A 22417-nucleotide genomic window follows, 5' to 3' on the forward strand; every position below is an offset into this window, starting at 1 on the left:
TTCAATGTTTTGGGACGGTCTGCATACAATGTATACAAGCGTATAGAATTTTTTTTTATTTGTTGAACTTTTAATTTCTTAGTTCACCTGTATCAACAAAATATAAGAAAATTGGTATCTAACGAAACATTATGAATCCACAGTATACTCCTGTGGTAGTGGTTAAAGATTAAGATCCTAACAGTGAGTGTGAAAGGACTAGGGCACTCTAAGCTGGATGCATGAAGTACATAGTAAACACAAGGTTTTTTAGAGAAAAATTACATTTGTAATTTTAATGATCAAATTCTGAATAATGTGTGTGGTCGGATTTTTTTAATGTTTTTATATTGTTTAAATGAACATCAGGTATGATAGTCAAATAGCATAATTCAGAAAGGCTTAAAAAAGATCATTTACAAAGTGTTTGACTCTTCACAAAAAGTCTATTGAGCAAATTAAAATACTCATAAGTCATACACATGTCAGTATAACTTACTTTATAAAAAAAGTCACTGGAGCCTATAAGTGGTGCATGTGCATGTGGTGGTCATCATGGTCATGCCAAAAAAAAATTTTTTTTTTTCTTATAATCATAAATCAGGCAGTTTACTTTTTAGCATTAAATGTTTCACATTTGATCATGATGTAATCTTCACTGTTAGCTACTAGTCTGATGCCCCAGATAAGAACATTTTTATTCAGACTAGTAAGTTTTTGCAAAACTTTGTTTAGACACATTAGAAAAATGATGGACTTTACGTCTTGATACTAGTTGACTTTAGTAGTGGTAAAAAAATTTGGTACAGACTGTGCTTGGGCCCTTGATTGCTTACTTAAAGGAGTGGGTTTTGTCCATTGTTGAAGGCTGTGTGATAATATATACCTGCCTATAATATCAATATCCTTTGGTCACTTTTGGAAAGCCATGTGCAGGCAATGTCTCAGAAAAAATATTTCCTATATTCCTAAATTTCTGAGACATTCCCTGTGTGGAAAGCTGGTAATAATTATAGATAATCGTTGATTAGCTCAACAAGATTGATTTTCTCGCTTGAGCTGGTACATCCAAAGTGAGAAAAGCAATCGAGTTGAGATGACCAATGATAATCTGTTTATCGCTATTTTACCTATGACGACGTTGTCAATTTCAATGTCAATTTCGTTAGCAAAGCAACGTGACCTCCTTAGTTTCTAGCGATAATTTTTCCATCTCAGGCGAGAAGCATGATATTAAAATTATCACAAAAAAAGATTAAAGGAAAAATGCACATAATAGCGATAATATAAGTTATTTTTATGAAGATATAAAAAAAGTGAAATTTTTACATTAGAGTTTGAATGTTTCAGAAACAAGTTTCTTAGATTTACAACTATCTTGACAGTACATATATATGTGTACATATACATGTGTACATATACATGATATACATGTGTACAAATACATGTGTTACCAGTGCCACTTTTCCCTGAAGAATTGTGATACATTGTATTTTAAGGTGGTACCTAACACTACAGGGAGATAACTCTGTAAAATCAGCTAAACGTTTTAATTACGTTGTATTGTTAAGGGAAAATTAAGCTTCTCAATGATCATAATAAGTGTTTGTCAAATTGCTATATAACCAGTGTAATTTTTCTGATAAAACGGTTGGTTCAATTTTTTTGATTTTTTTATATTTTTGTCAAAGGGTCAAAGTAAATACTTTGTCAAAATTTTATGAAAATTAAACCAGCTAAATTAATTTTAGTGAAAGTGTTGGGTACCACCTTAAGTCACCTTAGTTTGTATTGTTCATGGAATAATATATTGTTTCCCTTTACAAGAATGACAAATAATATGCAAGCAAAATTAATAATAAAATTAGCTTAACAAGATAACATATCATATGCAAGATTATAATCAATAAATAAACCAGACACATCTCTGGCTAGCCTGTAATTACTTAGGTGTCTCTGCACAAATAAGAGAAGATCTCGATAGAATACATGTATGTCCACAAATTATGGTATGCTTGTTCAAGTCCAATATACATGATATATTTTAACTTTTCACAAAGAATTAATATGTGCCAGCCAAATAGTTTTGAGATGTGAGAAATTAGAGAGATTTAAGATATTTATAATTAAGAATGACAAAATTTCTACAAAAAAATCTAAGGTGAGTATCTATGTTTTAAAACATTAAGATTTGGCATTACTTTCTGTGTAGACAAGTTATATCCTTATCTAGTTCGGCTTTTAGTCAAAATCAATGTTGTATTAGTGTTATAATTTATTCGTATTTATTTTAATTTCTTACATGTAAAATATTTCTGTTTGAAACAATTAGAACGCCTTATTTTAAGGCATGAAAGTCCACATTTTTTCAATGTTAGTAATGCCATTTCTTTATGTTTACAGATGATGGCAATATGGAGCCGATAGAAGCTTTACCCAAGCACATGGATCCAGAATTATGGAAGAAGTGCTATATATAGACTTCTCGATAAAGACAACAAATATGGCAGCTTTTAACTTTTGACTGTACATAAATTGTAAAATAGCTTATATATAAATCTTGTAGATGAGAAATATAGTCAAAATGTGCATATCATATCATGTAATGTATCAACTTAAACTTATTTTATATTTTAAAAGAAAATTTCAATGTAACCTTTAATTCCCTTTTCCCTTTATGTGCCCACTCATCACTCAAGGGTTGCCTGCAATTGTTTTTAAATATGATTATCAGATATAAGAAAGTTTCCTAATCAGTTTTAATTTTTATACGACCGCAAAATTTAAAAAAATTTTCGTCGTATATTGCTATCACGTTGGCGTTGGCGTCGTCGTCCGAATACTTTTAGTTTTCGCACTCTAACTTTAGTAGAAATGAATAGAAATCTATGAAATTTTAACACAAGGTTTATGACCACAAAAGGAAGGTTGGGATTGATTTTGGGAGTTGAGATCCCAACAGTTTAGGAATTTGGGGCCAAAAAGGGGCCCAAATAAACATTTGTCTTGGTCTTCACATAATAACTTTAGTATAAGTGAATAGAAATCTATGAAATTTAAACACAAGGTTTATGACCATAAAAAGAAGGTTGGTATTGATTTTGGGAGTTGAGATCCCAACAGTTTAGGAATTTGGGGCCAAAAAGGGGCCCAAATAAACATTTTTCTTGGTCTTCACATTATAACTTTAGTTTAAGTGAATAGAAATCTATGAAATTTAAACACAAGGTTTATGACCATAAAAAGAAGGTTGGTATTGATTTTGGGAGTTTTGGGAAATTTGATTTTAACAAAAATTAAATTCTTTGGCTTCTTTGATATGCTTTATCTAAACATGTACTTTGATTTTTGATTATGGGCCAAGTTTTCAAGTTGGTCCAAATCAGGATTCAAAATTATCATATTAAGTATTGTGCAATAGCAAGAAATTTTCAATTGCACAGTATTGCACAATAGCAAGAAATATCTAATTGCACAATATTGTGAAATAGCAATTAATTTTTGTCGAGCCTGCAACTTTTGTTGCAGAAAGCTCGACATAGGGATAGTGATCTGGCGGCGGCTATGGCGGCGGCGGTGTTAGCTCACTTCTTAAAAGCTTTATATTTTAGAAGGTATAAGACCTGGATGCTTCATACTTTGTATATAGATGCGTCATGTTACGAACTTTCCGTCAGTCACATGTCCAATGTCCTTGACCTCATTTTCATGGTTCAATGACTACTTGAAAAAAGAGTTAAGATTTTTTGTAATGTTAAATTCTCTCTTATTATAAGTAATTGGATAACTATATTTGGTATGTGCGTACCTTGCAAGGTCCTCATGTCTGTCAGACAGTTTTCACTTGACCTCGACCTCATTTCATGGATCAGTGAACAAGGTTAAGTTTTGGTGGTCAAGTCCATATCTCAGATACTATAAGCAATAGGTCTAGTATATTCGGTGTATGGAAGGACTGTAAGGTGTACATGTCCAACTGGCAGGTGTCTTCTGACCTTGACCTTATTTTCATGGTTCAGTGGTTATAGTTAAGTTTTTGTGTTTTGGTCTGTTTATCTTATACTATATGCAATAGGTCTACTATAATTGGTGTATGGAATGATTGTAAGGTGAACATGTCTGGCTGACAGGTGTCATCTGACCTTGACCTCATTTTCATGGTTCAGTGGTCAAAGTTAAGTTTTTGAGTTTTGGTCTATTTTTCTAATACTTTATGCATTAGGTCAACTATATTTGGTGTATGGAAATATTTTATGATCTAAATGTCGGTTACGCAGGTTTTATTTGACCTTGACCTCATTTTCACGGTCCATTGCTAAGTTTTTAGTGTTTGTGTTTTGATCTGTTTTTCTTTATTTATAAGCAACAAGTCAACTATATTTGTTGTATTGAAGAATTGTTAGCTGTACATGTCTGCCTGGCATGGTTCATCTGACCTTGACCTCATTTTCATGTTTTCATTGATCAATGTTTCATTTTCTTGGTTAATGTCGAGTTTTTGTGACAGTTGTAATAAATCTTTATATTTAGGTCTATCAAGATAGTATCAAGGATTAGTAAAGAAGGCGAGACATTTCAGTGTGTGCACTCTTGTTTCAATTGGAGTTATCTTTCTTTGTATAGAATAGTAGTTGAATCAACTTTAATCATAGTTTTATACAATATACAATGTATTTTCATTTTTACTACCAACTAATAAATTAAAACAATCTTTACCATTCAGTGATAACAAGCACTTTTTATTACATTTTAATATTGTATGATGTATTTAAATCAGCAGTTATTGTTGCAAACTTTCTTAGAAATTTGATTTGAAATCAGTACATTATAACTTTAGTATAAGTGAATAGAAATCTATGAAATTTAAACACAAGGTTTATGACCATAAAAGGAAGGTTGGTATTGATTTGGGGAGTTTTGGTCCCAACAGTTTTGAAATTTGGGGCCCAAAGGGTCCATAATTAAACTTTGTTTGATTTCATAAAAAAATGAATAATTGGGGTTCTTTTATATGCCAAATCTAACTGTATGTAGATTCTTAATTTTTGGTCCCGTTTTCAAATTGGTTTACATTAAGGTCCAAAGGGTCCAAACTTAAACTTTGTTTGATTTTGACAAAAATTGAATCCTTGGGGTTCTTTAATATGCTGAATCTAAAAATGTACTTAGATTTTTAATTATCAGCCCAGTTTTCAAGTTGGTCCAAATCGGGGTCCAAAATTAAACTTTGTTTGATTTCATCAAAAATCGAATTAATGTGGTTCTTTGATAATCCAAATCTAACTGTGTATGTAGATTCTTAATTTTTGGTCCAGTTTTCAAATTGGTCTACATTAAGGTCCAAAGGGTCCAAATCATAATGTGACATAAACCTATGTTGTGTCAACTATTTAATCACAATCCACATTTAAAGCTGTATCAAACTTAAAAGTTGTGTCCATACTTGTCCCATCTGTTCAGGGTTCTACATCTGCGGTCGTATAATGCTGCGCCCTGTGAAGCAACTGGTTTTAAAAAGTGTTCATAACTCTGGTATATATTGATAGGGGATTGATAAAGGAACGGAAAAAGCAAAAATAAAATATACTCACAGGTCTATGTGCTTGTTTTTGAGATATTAGCCATTTAAATTTAGGCCAGAAAATATTATCTCTTGATTTTTCATAGCTTCATCAGTGACAAGTTTAAGTTCTAAAAAACTATTAAAAAATATCAATGATTTTATAAGGACTTTGATTTACGTTTACAGATGGCTTATAATTATACATGTAAAAAGATTTATAAAAAGAAAGATGGGAGTCAATGAATTTTGTAAGGCATTCAAATCGATAAAACCACAGACAGGATATGGAAAATCTGACAAAAATTCCCAAAACATGACAAGCAAACATCTATAAGTAAGATTTATTTTCAACCAAAAAAAAAATTAAAATTATGACATTTGAAAATAATAAAAATAGCGATTATATTTTACAAGTCAAATTGTTCAGATTGTGAAGAATTGATGTACTTATTAAAAAACACAGAAATCTATGATAGTTTCATGATGATAGTTTTGTTAAGAAGTGTTGATGTTTTAATCTTGGCAACCATCATCTGCAATCTTGATTTAATATTCATGAGTTATTCCTCTTTGAACAAATGGTTATTTCCCCTTGAGTAGACAATGTCTTGGCTGTTTTTTCCTGAATACAACGGTCAGAGACAAAAAATCTTACTTTGAAACAATACTACTTCAATGGCATTTGTTTCCTTGAGTTCTGTTATTCAAATAAAATGTACCCTTAAGGCCATTTATGCTTCTGACAAGAATATTCATGTGCACATAAAATATTTTTATATTCACCTTTAAGTTTGTGTTTTTTAATCATGTGTAATGGCTGGGCCAAGTTTTTATGTGTTCATACTATGAACTTCATAGGCATGTTAAGTATTGTAAATCTTGTATTGTATGAAAAACTGCAAATTAGATAAAATTTTCCAGGGATATTTATTTAAAGCTCACAGAAGCAGATATAGAATGTTTTTAGGGCCCCAGGCCCCTTTTATGGGGAAAATTTGATTGATTATTAAGGGAATCACTGAAGCTTGACCAAAGTGGCCCCTCTAAGGCAGTCAGTGCCCCCTTTCCTGATGGTAATAACTGAATCCACCACTGGCTAACTATGACCTTCAGTTCAGACTTTGTCTGTATACCAAAAAGATGCAAAAATATACAAAACCACAACAAACCTTTTAATTCATCATTGTTATTGCCATTACTTGTAAATAGTCAGACCATTCTTAATGTTTGATAGTCAGAGGTAACTAGAGGGATGATGGGCTTAAACAGTTTAAAGTAATGCTTGATTTACTGAAAATTCAGAAATTTTTGCGATGTTTTAATTATTGCGATATTTTTATGATTGTGAAAAATGTGACAGAGTTAGAATCACAATGATTTAAACTTGCATTTTGAAATTTTGTATATCATTAAACAGGATTTTTTCAATATCACAAAACTTAAATTGCAACCTGAAACAGAAATGACAAAATCACAAAAATAAATGCATGCAATAATTTCTGAATTTACAGTTTATTGAAATTGTCATTTTGCAAATATAAGACTGATTTTACTCATGTATAATTGGCTGATTAAGAATTATGACATTATGTGTCCACATATTTTTTTTATAACTTTATGTCAACATGTACAGTGATATTGTTTGCCTTAAATTACCGGAGAATACAGGCTTTTTCCCTGGAGAAACATCCCAATTTGAAAAAAAATGGCTTAAAATTATTCCCAAAAAGACAACTTTTTTCCCAAACAGTGCAGTCTCAGTAGTAATATAATTGTACATGGATAATCCATGTACAAACTGAAAAACACCCATTTATACATTTTTCATGCCTAAAATGACTATATGTGCATAATTGAGGGTCTATTTATGTATCATTACTGACTATAAGGGGTCTTATTTCAAATAAGGGTTTACCTCTTGAAAGGGGGTCTGCAAATTGAAGTTCCAGTCAAATTCATGGTTTATTCTAAATTTCCCAATTTGAAAAAAATGGCGCATATTTTCCCTATTAAAAAGGGTAGAGTACCGGTAGTTTTGAAAAAAGGCAACAATATCACTGATGTATAAAATGTGTGCAAACTTATGATTGTCAGTAGCTGTAGAATACATTTATTTATAGGGAAGTAAAAACTGAAATAAATTTTTAAACAAATCACTTAATGATTTTCTTTCATACCTTTGTTAAAAAGAGATTGAAAACACATCTTAAATCTCAGCTGGATGTGAACAAATGAGATTTGAGTACAATATTAAAAAAGAAGATGTGGTATGATTGCCAATGAGACAACTTTCCACAATAGACCCAATGACTCAGAAATTAACAACTATAGGTCACCAAATGACTCAGAAATTAACAACTATAGGTCAAGGTACAGTCTTCAACAATGAGCAAAGCCCATACCGCATAGTTTTAAGTCTGCATACAAGCCTATAGGGAATTTATATACTTTGTTATGCCACAGCTGTAGTAAAGGTGGCATTAAGTTTTACTAAATAGGGAAGTACACGTAGGGATCAGTCAGGTTAATTTCAGCCTAACATTTTTAGAGATTAAGTTAAACACTGTAACCACATAAGGCTACAGCGACAGTGTTCTTACAAATCAAATTGATACAGCAAAAACATTGATAATGGTAGTAAGTAATTTCATCATCACAATGTCCACACAAAATCGTGTAAAACATACTTGAAGAGAAGTCAAATTAATATTGAGACCAAAACATATTATTTGTCTTACAAAATGGTTTGCGGCATTCTTCCGAACACTGGTTAGCTCATCTACAAACCAAGTTCATCTTTGTGCCGCTTTGACATAGCTTTGAATGTTTTTGTATTATCCGCCAGCACTGCTCAAACCTGTTTGGGATTTGAATTCTGCGTTACTTTTTTTTCATATTTTTTTTGTTCACTTGAAACTTTTGTTAACAAAATCTTATTCTCCTGCCTGGGAATCTATGTTGTATATAATGTAACATTGTACATGAGGTATATGAAAACGTTGCAATTCAAAAATCATGCAAAATCATCGCACTTCAGCGTCCCCATCACACACCTGAGTCCTACATATATACCTAAAAAAGACATGTCTATTCATACATAATAAATATTAATCAATCCTCAGTAGACAGTATGGACAAAAATAACTATAAAAAGACATACAATGGGCAACATACATGTAGCAGTTCATTGGTCAATGTGGAGTTTTTGTGATTGTGGCCATTTCTAAGATGCTAGAGGTCTATATATAACTAAACATTTTGTACTTGGTATATGGACTGTTAGGTTAAACCTATGAATAAAGGTAAGGGGATGTGGTATGATTGCCAATTAGATATCTTTATATCAGTAGGAGCCAAAGGATAAGTATGTAAACTTCTTTATGTCACCAGAAAATCTAAGTTATTGTTAGCCATTTAAAATGGCCTATGCATAACAAAATATATAACAATTAATTCAAAAGAGAAAACCAACGACCTGATTTATGCCTTGACCAATGAACAAAAAACTAAATATTATAGTGTATGAAATGGTTGTAAGATGTACATGTACTACTGACAGGATTCATCTGGCCTTGTCCTCATTTTCATGGTTCATTGTATATTATTTAATTTTTGGTTTCTCACATTCTATACCAATTTTCATCTCTTTAGATGAATGGAATAACTGTTCAGTGTACATGTCAAACAGTCCATTTAATAAGTTTCATTTGACCTTGACCTCATTTTCATGTTTCATTGATTGGTCAACATTTATTTTTTGTTATTAGGCCAAATTATTAGATTCTATAAGCAATAGGTCAACTATATTTGGTGTATGGATTACTGTTACATGTATATGTCAACTTGACCTTCACTAATTCATATATCATTGATCAAGGTTAAGTTTTATGATTCCATCCATATCTCATATATTATTTCTACACTGGACAGCATAGAGGACAACTCTGTCTGTTTGTCTGTCTGTCTGTTCATATGCATGTACGTCCCAAAATAGGTTTCCATTCTCCAAATTTAGTTTGCCTCAATCAATAGTGATGAAACTTAAACACATTGCTCATTTTCACAAAAACACAGATCACATTTGAATTTGGGTTAAACTTTGAAACTTTTTATTTCACTAAAGGGCTCACATGAGGTATGATAGTACAAACAATACTATATAACAAATATAATTTCATCACTTATACTATTCTAGAGTTATGGCCCTTTAGACATGTATTGGAGCCTGATCTCAATCTTCAGTTTTCCTCAACTAAATGTAATAAAACGTATACAGAATGTTTATTATCACATAAAGTCAGTTCAAGTTAGAATTTGAATGACATCAGTTAACAGATCTCTTGTTATTTCCTTTTATAGTGTTATATGAACTTTGAGAGCATCGTCTGTGTTTCATCGACACATTCTCCATTTATTTTGCAATGATCTGTATTTTTAAGAAATCTTAAATTTTGGTCAAAAGGGTTATTTTTTATTCACAATTTTATTTTCAAAAAAATATTAAACGTTTGATAAAAATATATAAAGTAAGATGAAAATGCAATTATACTTGCTTATAAAAAAGAAGATGTGGTATGATTGCTAATGAGACAACCGTCTAATTTTTAAACAAAAATATTTTTTATATTTTTGAATTACAAATCAAATCAAATCAAATCAAATATTTTATTATAGTCTCACCTCTCTACATGTACAATACAAACATGAACACAATATATATATACAACATGTTTTAATTAAAAGTACAAAACAATCTTAAAAACATTCGAGAGCCACTCTCAAAAGAGTTATGAGAGACTTTTACATAAAAAAGGACAGCTCGATAAAAATATAAAACATTTTTTATCTATATAAAACATTCTTCCTTTGAATTAAAATATCATGGCAGATTTTGGCCGAATAAAAGCATAATTTTTTATTTGTAAATAAAAACATAAATAAAAATAGGAATTTTTTTACATGTTAATAAGCAAGTAGGTGTGTTAATTAATACCTTTGATTTTTTATAGGTTAGACAAATGATTTATGTATATTTTTAATAAAAGACTCCATTCCTCAATTAAAGTTACATAATTGCTAATCTTTTAAGATATGCTAAATCTAAACAGTTTGACTCTAATTATAACAACTTATTAACCTTGTCATTATGTTGTAAAGAGCTTAAAATTTGATAAGTATTACTAAATGCTAATTAGATAATTAGAGTAAGTACTCAAAATGTATCAATAAAATGCAAATGGTGTCGATTTGATGATTAATCTAGAAAAGAGATGTGGCCTTTAGTGGTATGAAAATCTGTTCTTAGGGTAAAATTGTTTAATATTGATATATAATTAGAGACTAGCTGACATTTTTTTTAAAGGTAATAATTTCAATTTTGATGGTTTGAAAATAAATAAGAGGTGACTATACTCATATACTGGGAGAAATTGTTCTGCAACATTTTTTTATGCCCCATCTACGATAGTGGAGGGGCAGTATGTTTTCTGGTCTGTGCCTCCGTTCGTTTGTTTGTCAGTTCGTTGGTTCGCCCCACTTCAGGTTTAAAGTTTTTGGTCAAGGTAGTTTTTGATGAAGCTGAAGTCCAATCAACTTGAAACTTAATACACTTTTGCTTATGATATGATCTTTCTAATTTTAAAACCAAATTAGACTTTTGACCCCAATTTCACGGTCTACTGAAAAAAGAAAATGAAAGTGGGAGTTTCAGGTTAAAGTTTTTGGTCAAGGTAGTTTTTGATGAAGTTGAAGACAAAACAACTTGAAACTTAGTACACATGTTCCCTCTATATGGTATGATCTTTCTAATTTTAATGCCAAATTAGATTTTTTATCCAATTTCACAGTCCACTGAAGATGGAGAATGATAGTGCGAGTGGGGCATCCGTGTACTATGGACACATTCTTGTTTCATTTAAACTTCCAGTTTTAAATTATGAAATGGAATTTTTGTTGAGAAAAACCTGCAACTTATAATTGTTTTCTTTGTTACAATAATTTAGTTTGTGTTTCATCAAGGAATTGTATATATAAATATAAAATTCCTTGATTTTGTTTAAACAGTATACTTTATTTAAAAATGGAAAAATGTATGTAGCATTAAATGTATTGGTTTTTGAACATGCTGTTATACTCATTGTATATATAAATTCTGCAACTGATAACAATCTTGGCAAAAAATGTAGAATTCTTCTTTTGTAATTGGCAAAATAACTACTGCACATGCAAATTCAGAAATTATTACATGCATTTATAATTCCAATTTTGTCATTTTAGACTAAAATGCGATTTTTATCTTTTCGATAGTGGAAAATCCTGTTTATATTAATTCATATAAATTATTTCAAAATGCAAGTTTAAACTATTGTAATTATAACCCTGTCACATGTTTCGCAATAATTTCTGAATTTACATTATTTTGAATATTTTATAAATCCTTTAATCTTGTTAAAAGGTTTTTAATACTAAATTTATTATCCCACAATTTTTTACTAATCATGTTAATTGAGCATTGTTAAAAGTGGTTCCTTAATTGAAATAAGGATTATAAGATTATTTCAATATGTTTTTACAAGAATATTGGTCAGATTTTTAATTTAAAGCCAATTGTTTAAATTTTTCACATACTGGTAAATGAGTCCATTCCGTCAGGATGATTATTCTAGTGAGAGAGTATTTTTGTTTTCTAAAAATATCACAAAGAAAATGTAAGTTTTAATTTTTGCCTTGTGTCTAAACATTTTGTTGACTTGAAGATCAATCTGTTCATTTCCAAAGGATGAAGGCTAGCAAATTTATATTTTGTTTATAAGATTCAACCAGAGGGAGAGGTGGAAAATAATAAAGAAACAATTTGAAATAAAACTGACACCACCAATGACCATGACAAGAAATGAAAAAGGAAGAAAATCAAATCAAATCTTCTAACATGTCTGAAACATTACTGTAAACTCAGAAATTAATGCGAGGTTTTTATTATTGTGAAAAATGCGACAGAGTTGTAAATGCAATAATTAAAACTCGCATTTTGAAATATTTTATATGAATTAAACAAGGTTTTTATCAAAATGGTAAAAATTAAAATTGCATTTAAGTCAAAATTGACAGAATCGCAATAATAAATGCACGCAATAATTTCTGAATTTACAGTACATTATATACAAAAACTAGATACTGTGCAATCATGTTAGGGAGAGGGGCTGAGCGTGATCTCAGGTGCTCTGGCATTGGTAGCAGATCTTGCTAAACTAGTGGCATTGGTCAGGGATACGAATAATCAGTCTCAGTTGTGTTGTATGTATCCTATGGTATTGATTAAATCTTTGAATATTGTTTATATTGGTAGAAATATTGATTCTGTAATCAGTAAATTTAAACCATATTAACTATTACACAACTGAACTTTTATGGTACAACATTCTATCAATTACCTATAAAAAAAAAGGCTATTATTTTGGCATTGCTCAAGGTCATTTTTTTCTCTGAATGTTAATGATATCTTTATTCTGAATCAGTTGGATGTGTACTGATTGATAATTTTGTGTATATGACAAAAAAAATTATTACTAGTAGTTATAACAAGAATAAAAATGTATGGCCTTTGAACTACCTTCCAGTAACTGTGATCTGTACTTTGTGTTTATTTCTGTATGCTTGGTATTGTTCTGTCAAGTTAAGCACTTTATTAAATAATCTTATAGTTAGATTTTATCATTGCTGTTACACAACTGACTATGATATGATGGGATAGAAGGCTGCTTGCAAACATGTGTTTGCTCATTGCTCATTGTTGAAGGCAGAACAGTGACCGGATTTTTTTAAATTTTACTTCATTGGGTCTCTGATTGAGACTTGTTTCATTGGCAATATGTGTGACTCATAACACATCTTATTTTTATGTTATGCCTATTACCTTTTGTATATGTTTGTTGAAAATCAGGAGCCTACAATTCACTGGTTGTTTTTTGTTTTTTTGTTGAGGTAACAATATCAAATTTTGTTGATTGTTATGTACATAAACCAGCCCAATATTTTCTTGTTTGAATTGTTAGGCATTTGTATTTTCATTTTCTTAAATAGATTGCGATGCAGTTTGGGTGTTGTTCATTGATGAAGGTTGTACCGTGTCATTAACTTAATAAAAGTCAACTTACATGTCAAATTGTCTCTGATGGAGAGTTGTCTCATTGGTAAAAAATCATACATATCTACATGTATCATTTTAAAATATAAATTAAATTAAGTAGTTTCAAATCAATGAATGTGTTTGTAGATAGTAGATGTTTTTGTGTTCTGTTAAATTGTTCCTTTTAAATTGTTATACGATGATGACTGATGTACCCATATGTTGACTATTTTATTTATTGTGTCTGTATATTTAACGCATCAATGTAACTATAACGGAATTTGATGAGACTGTCATTAAAGTGAGAGGGTTAGCGCTATAGAAAAAGGGTTTAATCCACCATTTTCTACATTTGAAAATGCCTGTACCAAGTCAGGAATATGACAGTTCTTGTCCATTTGTTTTTGATGCGTTTTGTTATTTGATTTTGCCATGTGATTATGGACTTTCCGAATTGATTTTCCTCTAAATTCAGTATTTTTGTGATTTTACTTTTTTCATTCTTAAAACTAATGCTATTATGTTTTTTTGTTTTTTTTTCAGGTGATGATACAGAATATCTATCTGAAGATGACTTAAACAGCGAAACAAGCTCAGTTCCTGGTAGCATGACTCAGACATTTCCTGTGGAATATACAGATGTAAACGAAAACACTAAAAGCTATATTTACAAAAAAAGTAAAAGAATGGAGGAACGAAAAACGAATGAAGAGTCATTAACTATGCCGATTGATCCATCCCAGATCAAGACGGAACTCCCAGACATCTTTGACATTGACTCCTTGGTCCATACCATAAATAGAAACTCTGAGATATGTCCAAGGAAGTTCAATAGGTCGTACAGAGATATTGAGACAGAATTGGTTATGACAGAAATAACTGGATCACAAACTGGTTCCCCAGTTCAAAAAGAAACAGTAGTGAACATTAAAAAGGAGCTCAATAGTTCACCTATCAAAGGTTTGATGCAAATGGCAATGCAAAAAGGGTTAGAAAATAGGGACCAGTGGGGCAACTTCCATGAGTTTGATATTGACAGTGTTGTTAATGTTGTCAATAGAAGAGATGAGGGGAGACAACTGGCAGATTGTCATGTGAAACTAGAAGACCAGGGGAGACAATTGCCTGATTGTCATGTAAATATTGTCAAAATAGAGGACCAGGGGAGACAACTTGAAGATGGCATTGTAAATTTTGTAAATAGAGAAAACCATGGGGTAGAACCAGTAGATAGTAATATCAGTATTGTGAAAAAAGAAAAGCAGGGGAGGCAACTAGAGGATGAGGCATATTTAGGGATGGATGATATTGAAGCTCTTGTTCATTATACGAATAGAAAACTGCCTTTAGTCAGTTCTGCAAAGAACAGTGCTTCTAAACAGCCTGCATCGTCAGCTAAACTTCAAACAATTGTTGGACTGCGACTTACAGATGACAACAAGGGAAGTAAATCTCCAAATAAAAAGGGAGATAACTCTTTATCATTATCACCTCAAATAAAAAAGAACTATAAAATAAAAGACTGTTCTGTGGTTATGGACACTGATATTGACATTCAGTCTAAACTGCTGAATTTACAGAAAAAATCAGAGTCTGAAAAGGAAGACGTGAGCAGAAGTGAACATGATTTGAAGAGAAGTGGTGGTGTTTCTGATTCAGTTTTAGAAAATGTTGCAAAGAAACCAAAAATTGGTCCTAAATGTATGAAAAGACAAGAAAAGGATGTCGTAAAAGATCAGAAAAAGTCTAAATTTGTTTTTGACCACAAAGCCAAAGTTATGAAGCTGAATTTATCAAGGTTGGATACAAATCTTGAAGCAAATAAGACTGATAAAAAGATTGACAAAGAAGTGACAAAAAAGTTGGAAATTGAAAGTGAAAGGAGAAAGGAGAAATCTCCTCCTCTTAAAGATAAGGAACAATCTGAAAGTGAAAGTAAACAGACAAAAACTTCAGTAGAGAATACAGAAAAAGAAAGATTGAATAATGAGAGACGGCATATAAAATCTTCTACAGATGGAAATAGGAAACAGGACAGAAAAGGTGAAGGTAACAGTCAGGAATATTCAGACAAACATAAACATTCTGAAAAACCTAAACATCCGCATTCAGAAAAACATAAACATCCGCATTCAGAAAATCATAAGCATGGAGTTTCAGATAAACCTGAACATGGAAATTCAGAAAAGCATAAAGAAGCCAAAGGAGAAAATTCTGAAAAGATCAAGAATTTCTCTGATAAAAGTAGGTTGAAAAATAGAGAGGATGACAAATATATGAAATCATCAAAAAGTCTAAAGAGGAAAGCAGATGAAGAGGAAAGCATTGCCAGTAAAAAGTCAAAACATGATGACAAAATTGAAAATGGTGACGAAAAGAAAGATTCCATGAAAAAACATGAGACTAAAAAGATATCTGTTGGGGTAAAAAAGAAAGAAAATAGAAAGGACGAAAAACTACATGAACTATCGGAAAAATTAGATGAAAGCTCAAGTAATACTTCTAAAAATATAGAATTGACAATGAAATGTAAACTTTGTAAAGAAATCCATAGTTCTAAATCAGCATTAGAAAAGCACATGATCAGCGTACATAAAACTAAACTGGGTCGTAAAAGATTCGGATGTAAAATTTGTACTCAATCTTTTGATACAACGTCTATTTTGATCAAACATATCCAATCACACAAAGAGGAAAGTAGAAAAAGAGGTGAAGAAAAAGGAACCACAGAAACTGTTGAAATAAAAACAAGAGAACAAAAAGGAAAGATGGAAATTAAAATAAGAGAACAAAAAGAAGGAACAGAAACAAAAATAAGGGAACAAACAGGAAAAACAGAAACAAAAATAAGAGAGCAAGAAGGAAAGAAAGTCATGATGAAAACAAAAACAAGAGAACAAAAAGATAAAACAGTAACAAAAGACACAAAAACAAGAGAACAAAAAGGAAAGACTGAAACATTGGACACAAAAACAAGAGAACAAAAAGGAAAGATAGAAACAGTAGAAACAAAAATCAGGAGAGACAAATTGACATTAAGTCCTGTTAGTGACAAAAAAGAAGGAAAAACCAAAATCTTGGATGACATCAAAAAAGGAGAGATGTCTAATCTGGAACACAAATGTGTCGTCTGCCATGAGGTTTTCAACTCTTCACGTTTACTGGCACAGCATATGAAAAAACACAGCAATCTTCAGTGCAGTATATGTGATAAGTACTATAAATCAAAGAGAGAGCTAGAGAATCACGAAAGATCTCATACCAAGGGAAATAACTCAAATAACAAGTCAAAGAATCATGAAAAATCTCATATAGAGGGAAGTAACTCAAAGAAAGAGTTAGAGAATCAAGAAAAATCTAATTCAAAGGGAAATAACTCGAATAACAAGTTAGAGAATCAAGAACAATCTCATTCAAAGGGAAATAACTCAAAGAAAGAGTTAGAGAATCAAGAACAATCTAATTCAAAGGGAAAAAACTCAAAGAAAGAGTTAGAGAATCAAGAACAATCTAATTCAAAGGGAAATAACTCGAATAACAAGTTAGAGAATCAAGAGAAATCTCATTCAAAGGGAAATAAGTCAGTTAATGCAAAATCTTCAGTGAAGAATATAGATGAGTATGAAAATGAACCTGAAACAAATGACCTTGACCCATCAACCACAGACAAAATTACAGATAATGCTAAGTTCCCTTGCATTAAATGTTCAAAAGTTTTTGAATCTAAAGAAGATTATGAAAATCACATGAAGACACATATGAGCCTCATCACACCAGAATTAGCAGGAAAAAGTATCTTCCCTTGTACAAAGTGTAGCGGCTTGTTTACCAAGAAAGAAGATTTACTCAACCATATTAAAGTTCATGATGAGAAGGTGTCAAAGTGTGACATATGCCATAAGGTATTTCCAAATGATGGTGAACTTGTTGAACATAAGAAATTTCATAATATTCCCGAGACTTTGAAATGTACCGTTTGTTACCTTAGTTTTCAATCATCATCTGAATTGGATGAGCATGTTCAGAAACACAAAGGTCAAGAGAAACACAAATGCGACATCTGTTTTAAAAGCTACACAAAATTCAGCGAGCTTGAAGAACATCGGGAAAGAGTACATAACATCTACAGTAAAAAGTGTATCAAGTGTCATGTGGTATTTTTCTCATCTTCAGAATACGAAAACCATTTGGAAACCGAATGTGTCTCGAAACAAAATACATGTGACGTCTGCATGCAAATATTCAAAACTGATTCAGAACTACAAAAACATTTACAAGTTCATGAAGAGAGAAAAGACATTGTTTGTTCTATCTGCTCCAAGAAATTTGATAGTGTGAAAGAATTATTAAATCATAAAGAAGTACACATGTACCAGAAATGTAAAATTTGTTTTAAAAAGTTTGTATCGGAAGACATTTTGAATGAACACATGAAAGTACATTACGGTAAAAATTGTCAACAATGCAATATTTGTGGGAAGTGTTTTCCATCAGAGAGGCTTTTCAACGAACACAAAGATGCGGAGCATCCTAACGCAAAGGTAAAATGCGACATATGTCAGAATACCTTCAAAACATTCCCTGAATTGGTTAATCACATGAAAAAACATGAGCCGGAAAAGTTTGATTGTAACGATTGCGATAAATCATTCAGTTCTAATAAACAATTGTCAAATCATTGGAAAATGGAGCATAACAAAGGGATGAGCTTCATGTGCGGACATTGTAAAATTCCATTTAAAACTGAAAAAGAATTGACCACCCATGTTAAAGATTGTCATGATAATGTAGAATATAAGTGTGGATTATGCGAGAAGACATTTTTATCGGAAAAGAAATTGACTGATCATATGAACACGCATACAGCTCAATTTCAATGCGGAATTTGCCAAAAGCAATTTGGAGAAGAAGATCAACTTCTTGAACACATTAATGAACATACTATTATATCTGATGTTACTCTAGATGTTCCTGATGTGCCAGCTGTTCCTACTCATGTTCCTGCTGTTCAACCAGATGTTCCTGTGGTTCAAACTGTTCTTCCTGATGTAATTCCAAAAGTAGTTAACTTACCCTGTGACAATTGCGGTGATAAATTTACTACTCAAAGTGCTCTTGACAACCATGTGAAAAATTGTAAGATTGTTGAGGAATTTCAATGTGGATATTGTAAATGTTTCTTCAGTTCAAACGACACTTTAGTTCAACATATCATAACGCACATGGCAGCGCCTGCGTACAGTTGCGATATCTGTGGAGAAGTGTTCAAGTTGAAGGCGGATTACGATAAACATCAACACAGCGGTGATAAACAGAGAGTTTTCAAATGTGGAATATGTCCATTTGTGGGAAAGACTAGGAACAGTTTGATGAAACATCTAGAAACACATTTGTAAAGAAAAAATGTTAAAAAGTCCTCAATTTTTTTTAATTGCTTTAATCATAACCAAAGCCGACTTATATTTGTAATCAATTAACTTTCAATTGATGAATTTTGCTTTAATGTTTATTCTTTATTTTTGTTGGATTCCATTTTTTGTGGATTGTTGAAATTTGAATTTTGCTGTATATCTGTTTTTCGTAGATATGCCAAAGTCTTTTAAGAAGCCTTTAAAAAAAGTGCATTTTTTTTAATATTTAAATCTTAAATTTAAAATTCAATGAGAGAAATCTTTGTCAGAAATATGAGGAGGAAGGTCAAGTGCCTTATTTTCTTGAAATATAAAAAATAAAACAAAATTTTTCTTTCAAACTCAGTTTAATTATCTGCCCTAGTTTTTTAAATTGATTTTTTTTTCTGTAAATTTAAATACTCTTCTAGACACTTAAATGTTTTTTGGAATTTTTTTCAATTCAAAACTGTATTGCCATAAAACTGCATGTTTATAGTATGTGACACAACAAAACATAATGAAAATAAAAATAATAACAAGATCTTTATAGTACAATCTAACAATTTTAAGATTTTGTAGTTTCTGTTGTATGTTGAATGAGATTGGGCACAATTTTTTTAAACCACCTAACACCTTGACCGAACTTAATTTGGCTTGTTTAATTTTCATAAAATTTTGGTAAAATATTTACTTTGACCCTTTGACAAAAATATAAAAATCTCAAAAAAACCAAACACATTATTGGGAAAAAAAATTGTTGGATATATAGCAGTTTGCCAAACACTAGTTTTGATCATTGAGAAGCTTCATATTTACTTAACAATTGAACATGATTAAAATGTTCAGTTGATTTTATAGAGTTATCTCCCTGTATTGTTATGAACAACCTTAAAAGCCTATTTGATCAAGCTGTTGTGGATTTCAAATGACAAAGTATATGGTTTTGTAAATATATATGATATGTTGTTTTTGTTTAAATTTTATCATTTGTATGATTTGTTTGTTTTAATTGCTATTATTTGAATTTGTAGATTAATATTTGTTAATTTTGTTAGGTATATTAAATTTGTCTACTTGTAATAATACACTAACTTAAAGTGCCTTTTATAACTATCAGAAGTGCTAAAAAATGTGTTTGAAAATTGTTTTTGTTATCTAGGTTATCTCCCTTTAAATGGCAAAGTTAAAAAATATTTTGATTAAACAAAAATATTCTGCATTTGATATAGGCAAAGTGTAAATAATAAACTTATCACTTTTCTTATCAAGATAATGACACAATGCTGAATAAAACATTTTTATGTAAGCTCAGTGGCGGATCCAGAGGAGGGGTTCCAGGAGTTGGAACCACCCCTTTTTTTAGGACAATCAATGCATTTGAATGGGAAAATATAGTTGGAAACCCCCTTTTTAAAATGGCTGGATCCACCCCTGAAGCTGTCATTTACATTTTGTATTATATAAGATTATGTAGTGAATGAGCTGCATATGTGAAAGAAATAGAGCGTATGCAAATAAATATCAGTTACCCCATTTAAGGGTAAAAAAAATATGTACTTTAAACAATTGTATTGTTATGAGAACTCTACAAAACAGATCAAATTTTTTATTGTTTATTTTTTATTTGAATGTTATAAAAATAATCAATGAACAGGTATATATGCACTCGGTTATGGTAAATTTTTATTTGATGCAGCTTAATTTAAGAAATAATTCCTTCATGTCATGCTCTATGCTCATTTTAACATGGGTAGGCATTATATTTGTCGATATTTTACACTGAGCGTTAGTGAGGTGTAAAATATGGTCAAATGTAATGCCTACCCATGTTAAAATGAGCATAGAGCATGACATGAAGGAATTATTTCGATTCTAATATGACAAATACAATATATTTATAGGTCAAAGCGTACAAAAATACCGTAATAATGTTTGGCTGTTCCCGTTTCCTCCCCGAGGAGTCTGTATATTACATTTCATATTTGATAAGTTTAAAAACAACGAGCAGGGTAAATACGGTTGTTTGATAAAAATGTATAATAACAGTTTATGTTAGATGCTTAAATGTAAATATTTAAAAAGATAACGATGGAAATAACGTTTATATAAACAGTAAATCCGTGTGCATGTGTCAAACATATTTTTTGTGCTAATTAGAACACGGCTTTGTTAACAAAGCGTAATAAGGACATCATATTAGAATAGTAATTTTTATCTCAATTTTGAAATAAATCTTGTGAAAAGAAGTGGCCAAACTAAATCAATGAGAGCATTTATCCAAAGATTTTCTGGGTTTTTTTTTAGGTTTTTTTTTTTTAAGTTTTTGAACATTTTATATTTGATTGCCCATAAAACCTATGACATTTTATCTCATAAAATGTTACAATCTTACTACTAACAAAAAAATCAAAACAAAATATTAGTTCTAATAAAAATCTTTATTGTCATATACATGTACATGTAAAACAAATTATGCAGACAAGTTTGTCATTTGTAAATACAGTTGTTTGCATTTCAAACTTGCCATATATTAAATCATTATATATCAAAAGTGTTCTTTTCTTGTATATAAATATAAAAAAATGTAAGGTATACATACATGAGACAACAATCATACAACAAATATAACAAAAGAAATATTTTGAAAGTGGCAAGAAAATAAAGATATATATACTATATTCTTCCAAATGTATAGGAGGTGGAGGGAGCTCTGTGGCCGAGTTGGCCTAATACTGTGGATTCATAAATATTTGTTGGATACCAATTTTTGTGGATTTCGTTGGAACAGGGGAACCACAAATTAAAAAGATCAACGAAATACAAAATTTCAATAGGAATGTATGCAAACTTTTCTCAAACAACGAATTTAAATATCCACGAACATGCAAGTTTTCCGCAATCTACGAAAATTGGTTCCCACGAAAATAAATGAATCCACAGTGGTTTACCTGTTATATCACTAGCCTGTCAACACTGAAGACGAGGGGAGACAACTGGCAGATTGTCATGTGAAAGTAGAATCCCCAAAGTGGCAAGTAAAATAAAAACAATTCAATTGAGAAAACTAACAGCGTAATTAGTAACAAAACATATTATGAAAAAACAAATATTTCTTTGATTGAGTTAATTATAAGCCATTTGAATTAATTTACCAAGTGTCTTTCTATGTTGTGATGTTACACTATTGTGTCAGCTAAGGGTGAAGATTGGTACCTATTATACTTTTAAACTCGCTGCATCTGTTTGCACCTGTCCTAAGTCAGAAATCTGATTTCAGTAGTTGTTGTTTATTGATGTGGTACTTAATACTTAAATAAGTGTTTCTCATTTTATTATTAGAACCGTGGATTCCTGTTT

At 30.8% G+C, this 22417-nt stretch overlaps 1 protein-coding gene across 2 annotated transcripts in view; it reads left to right on the forward strand.

The window, feature by feature from the left end:
* The window catches only part of LOC134699479 (zinc finger protein Xfin-like), a 41184-nt gene extending 19728 nt beyond the window's left edge, over positions 1 to 21456 (forward strand). The window contains exons 1-2 of one of the 2 annotated variants that reach the window (XM_063561070.1): positions 12183 to 12249; positions 14211 to 21456. In XM_063561070.1, the coding sequence (XP_063417140.1) occupies positions 12195 to 12249; positions 14211 to 19063 (4908 nt within the window). In that variant the 5' untranslated portion in view covers positions 12183 to 12194 and the 3' untranslated portion in view covers positions 19064 to 21456. Of the gene's footprint in view, positions 1 to 12182; positions 12250 to 14210 lie in introns of those variants that run through there. The other variant, XM_063561069.1, reaches the window with a different exon arrangement.
* The last annotated feature ends 961 nt before the right edge of the window (positions 21457 to 22417 follow it).

This window comes from Mytilus trossulus, unplaced genomic scaffold (genome assembly GCF_036588685.1).
Source record: "Mytilus trossulus isolate FHL-02 unplaced genomic scaffold, PNRI_Mtr1.1.1.hap1 h1tg000070l__unscaffolded, whole genome shotgun sequence".
NCBI classification, from domain to species: Eukaryota; Metazoa; Mollusca; class Bivalvia; order Mytilida; family Mytilidae; genus Mytilus; species Mytilus trossulus.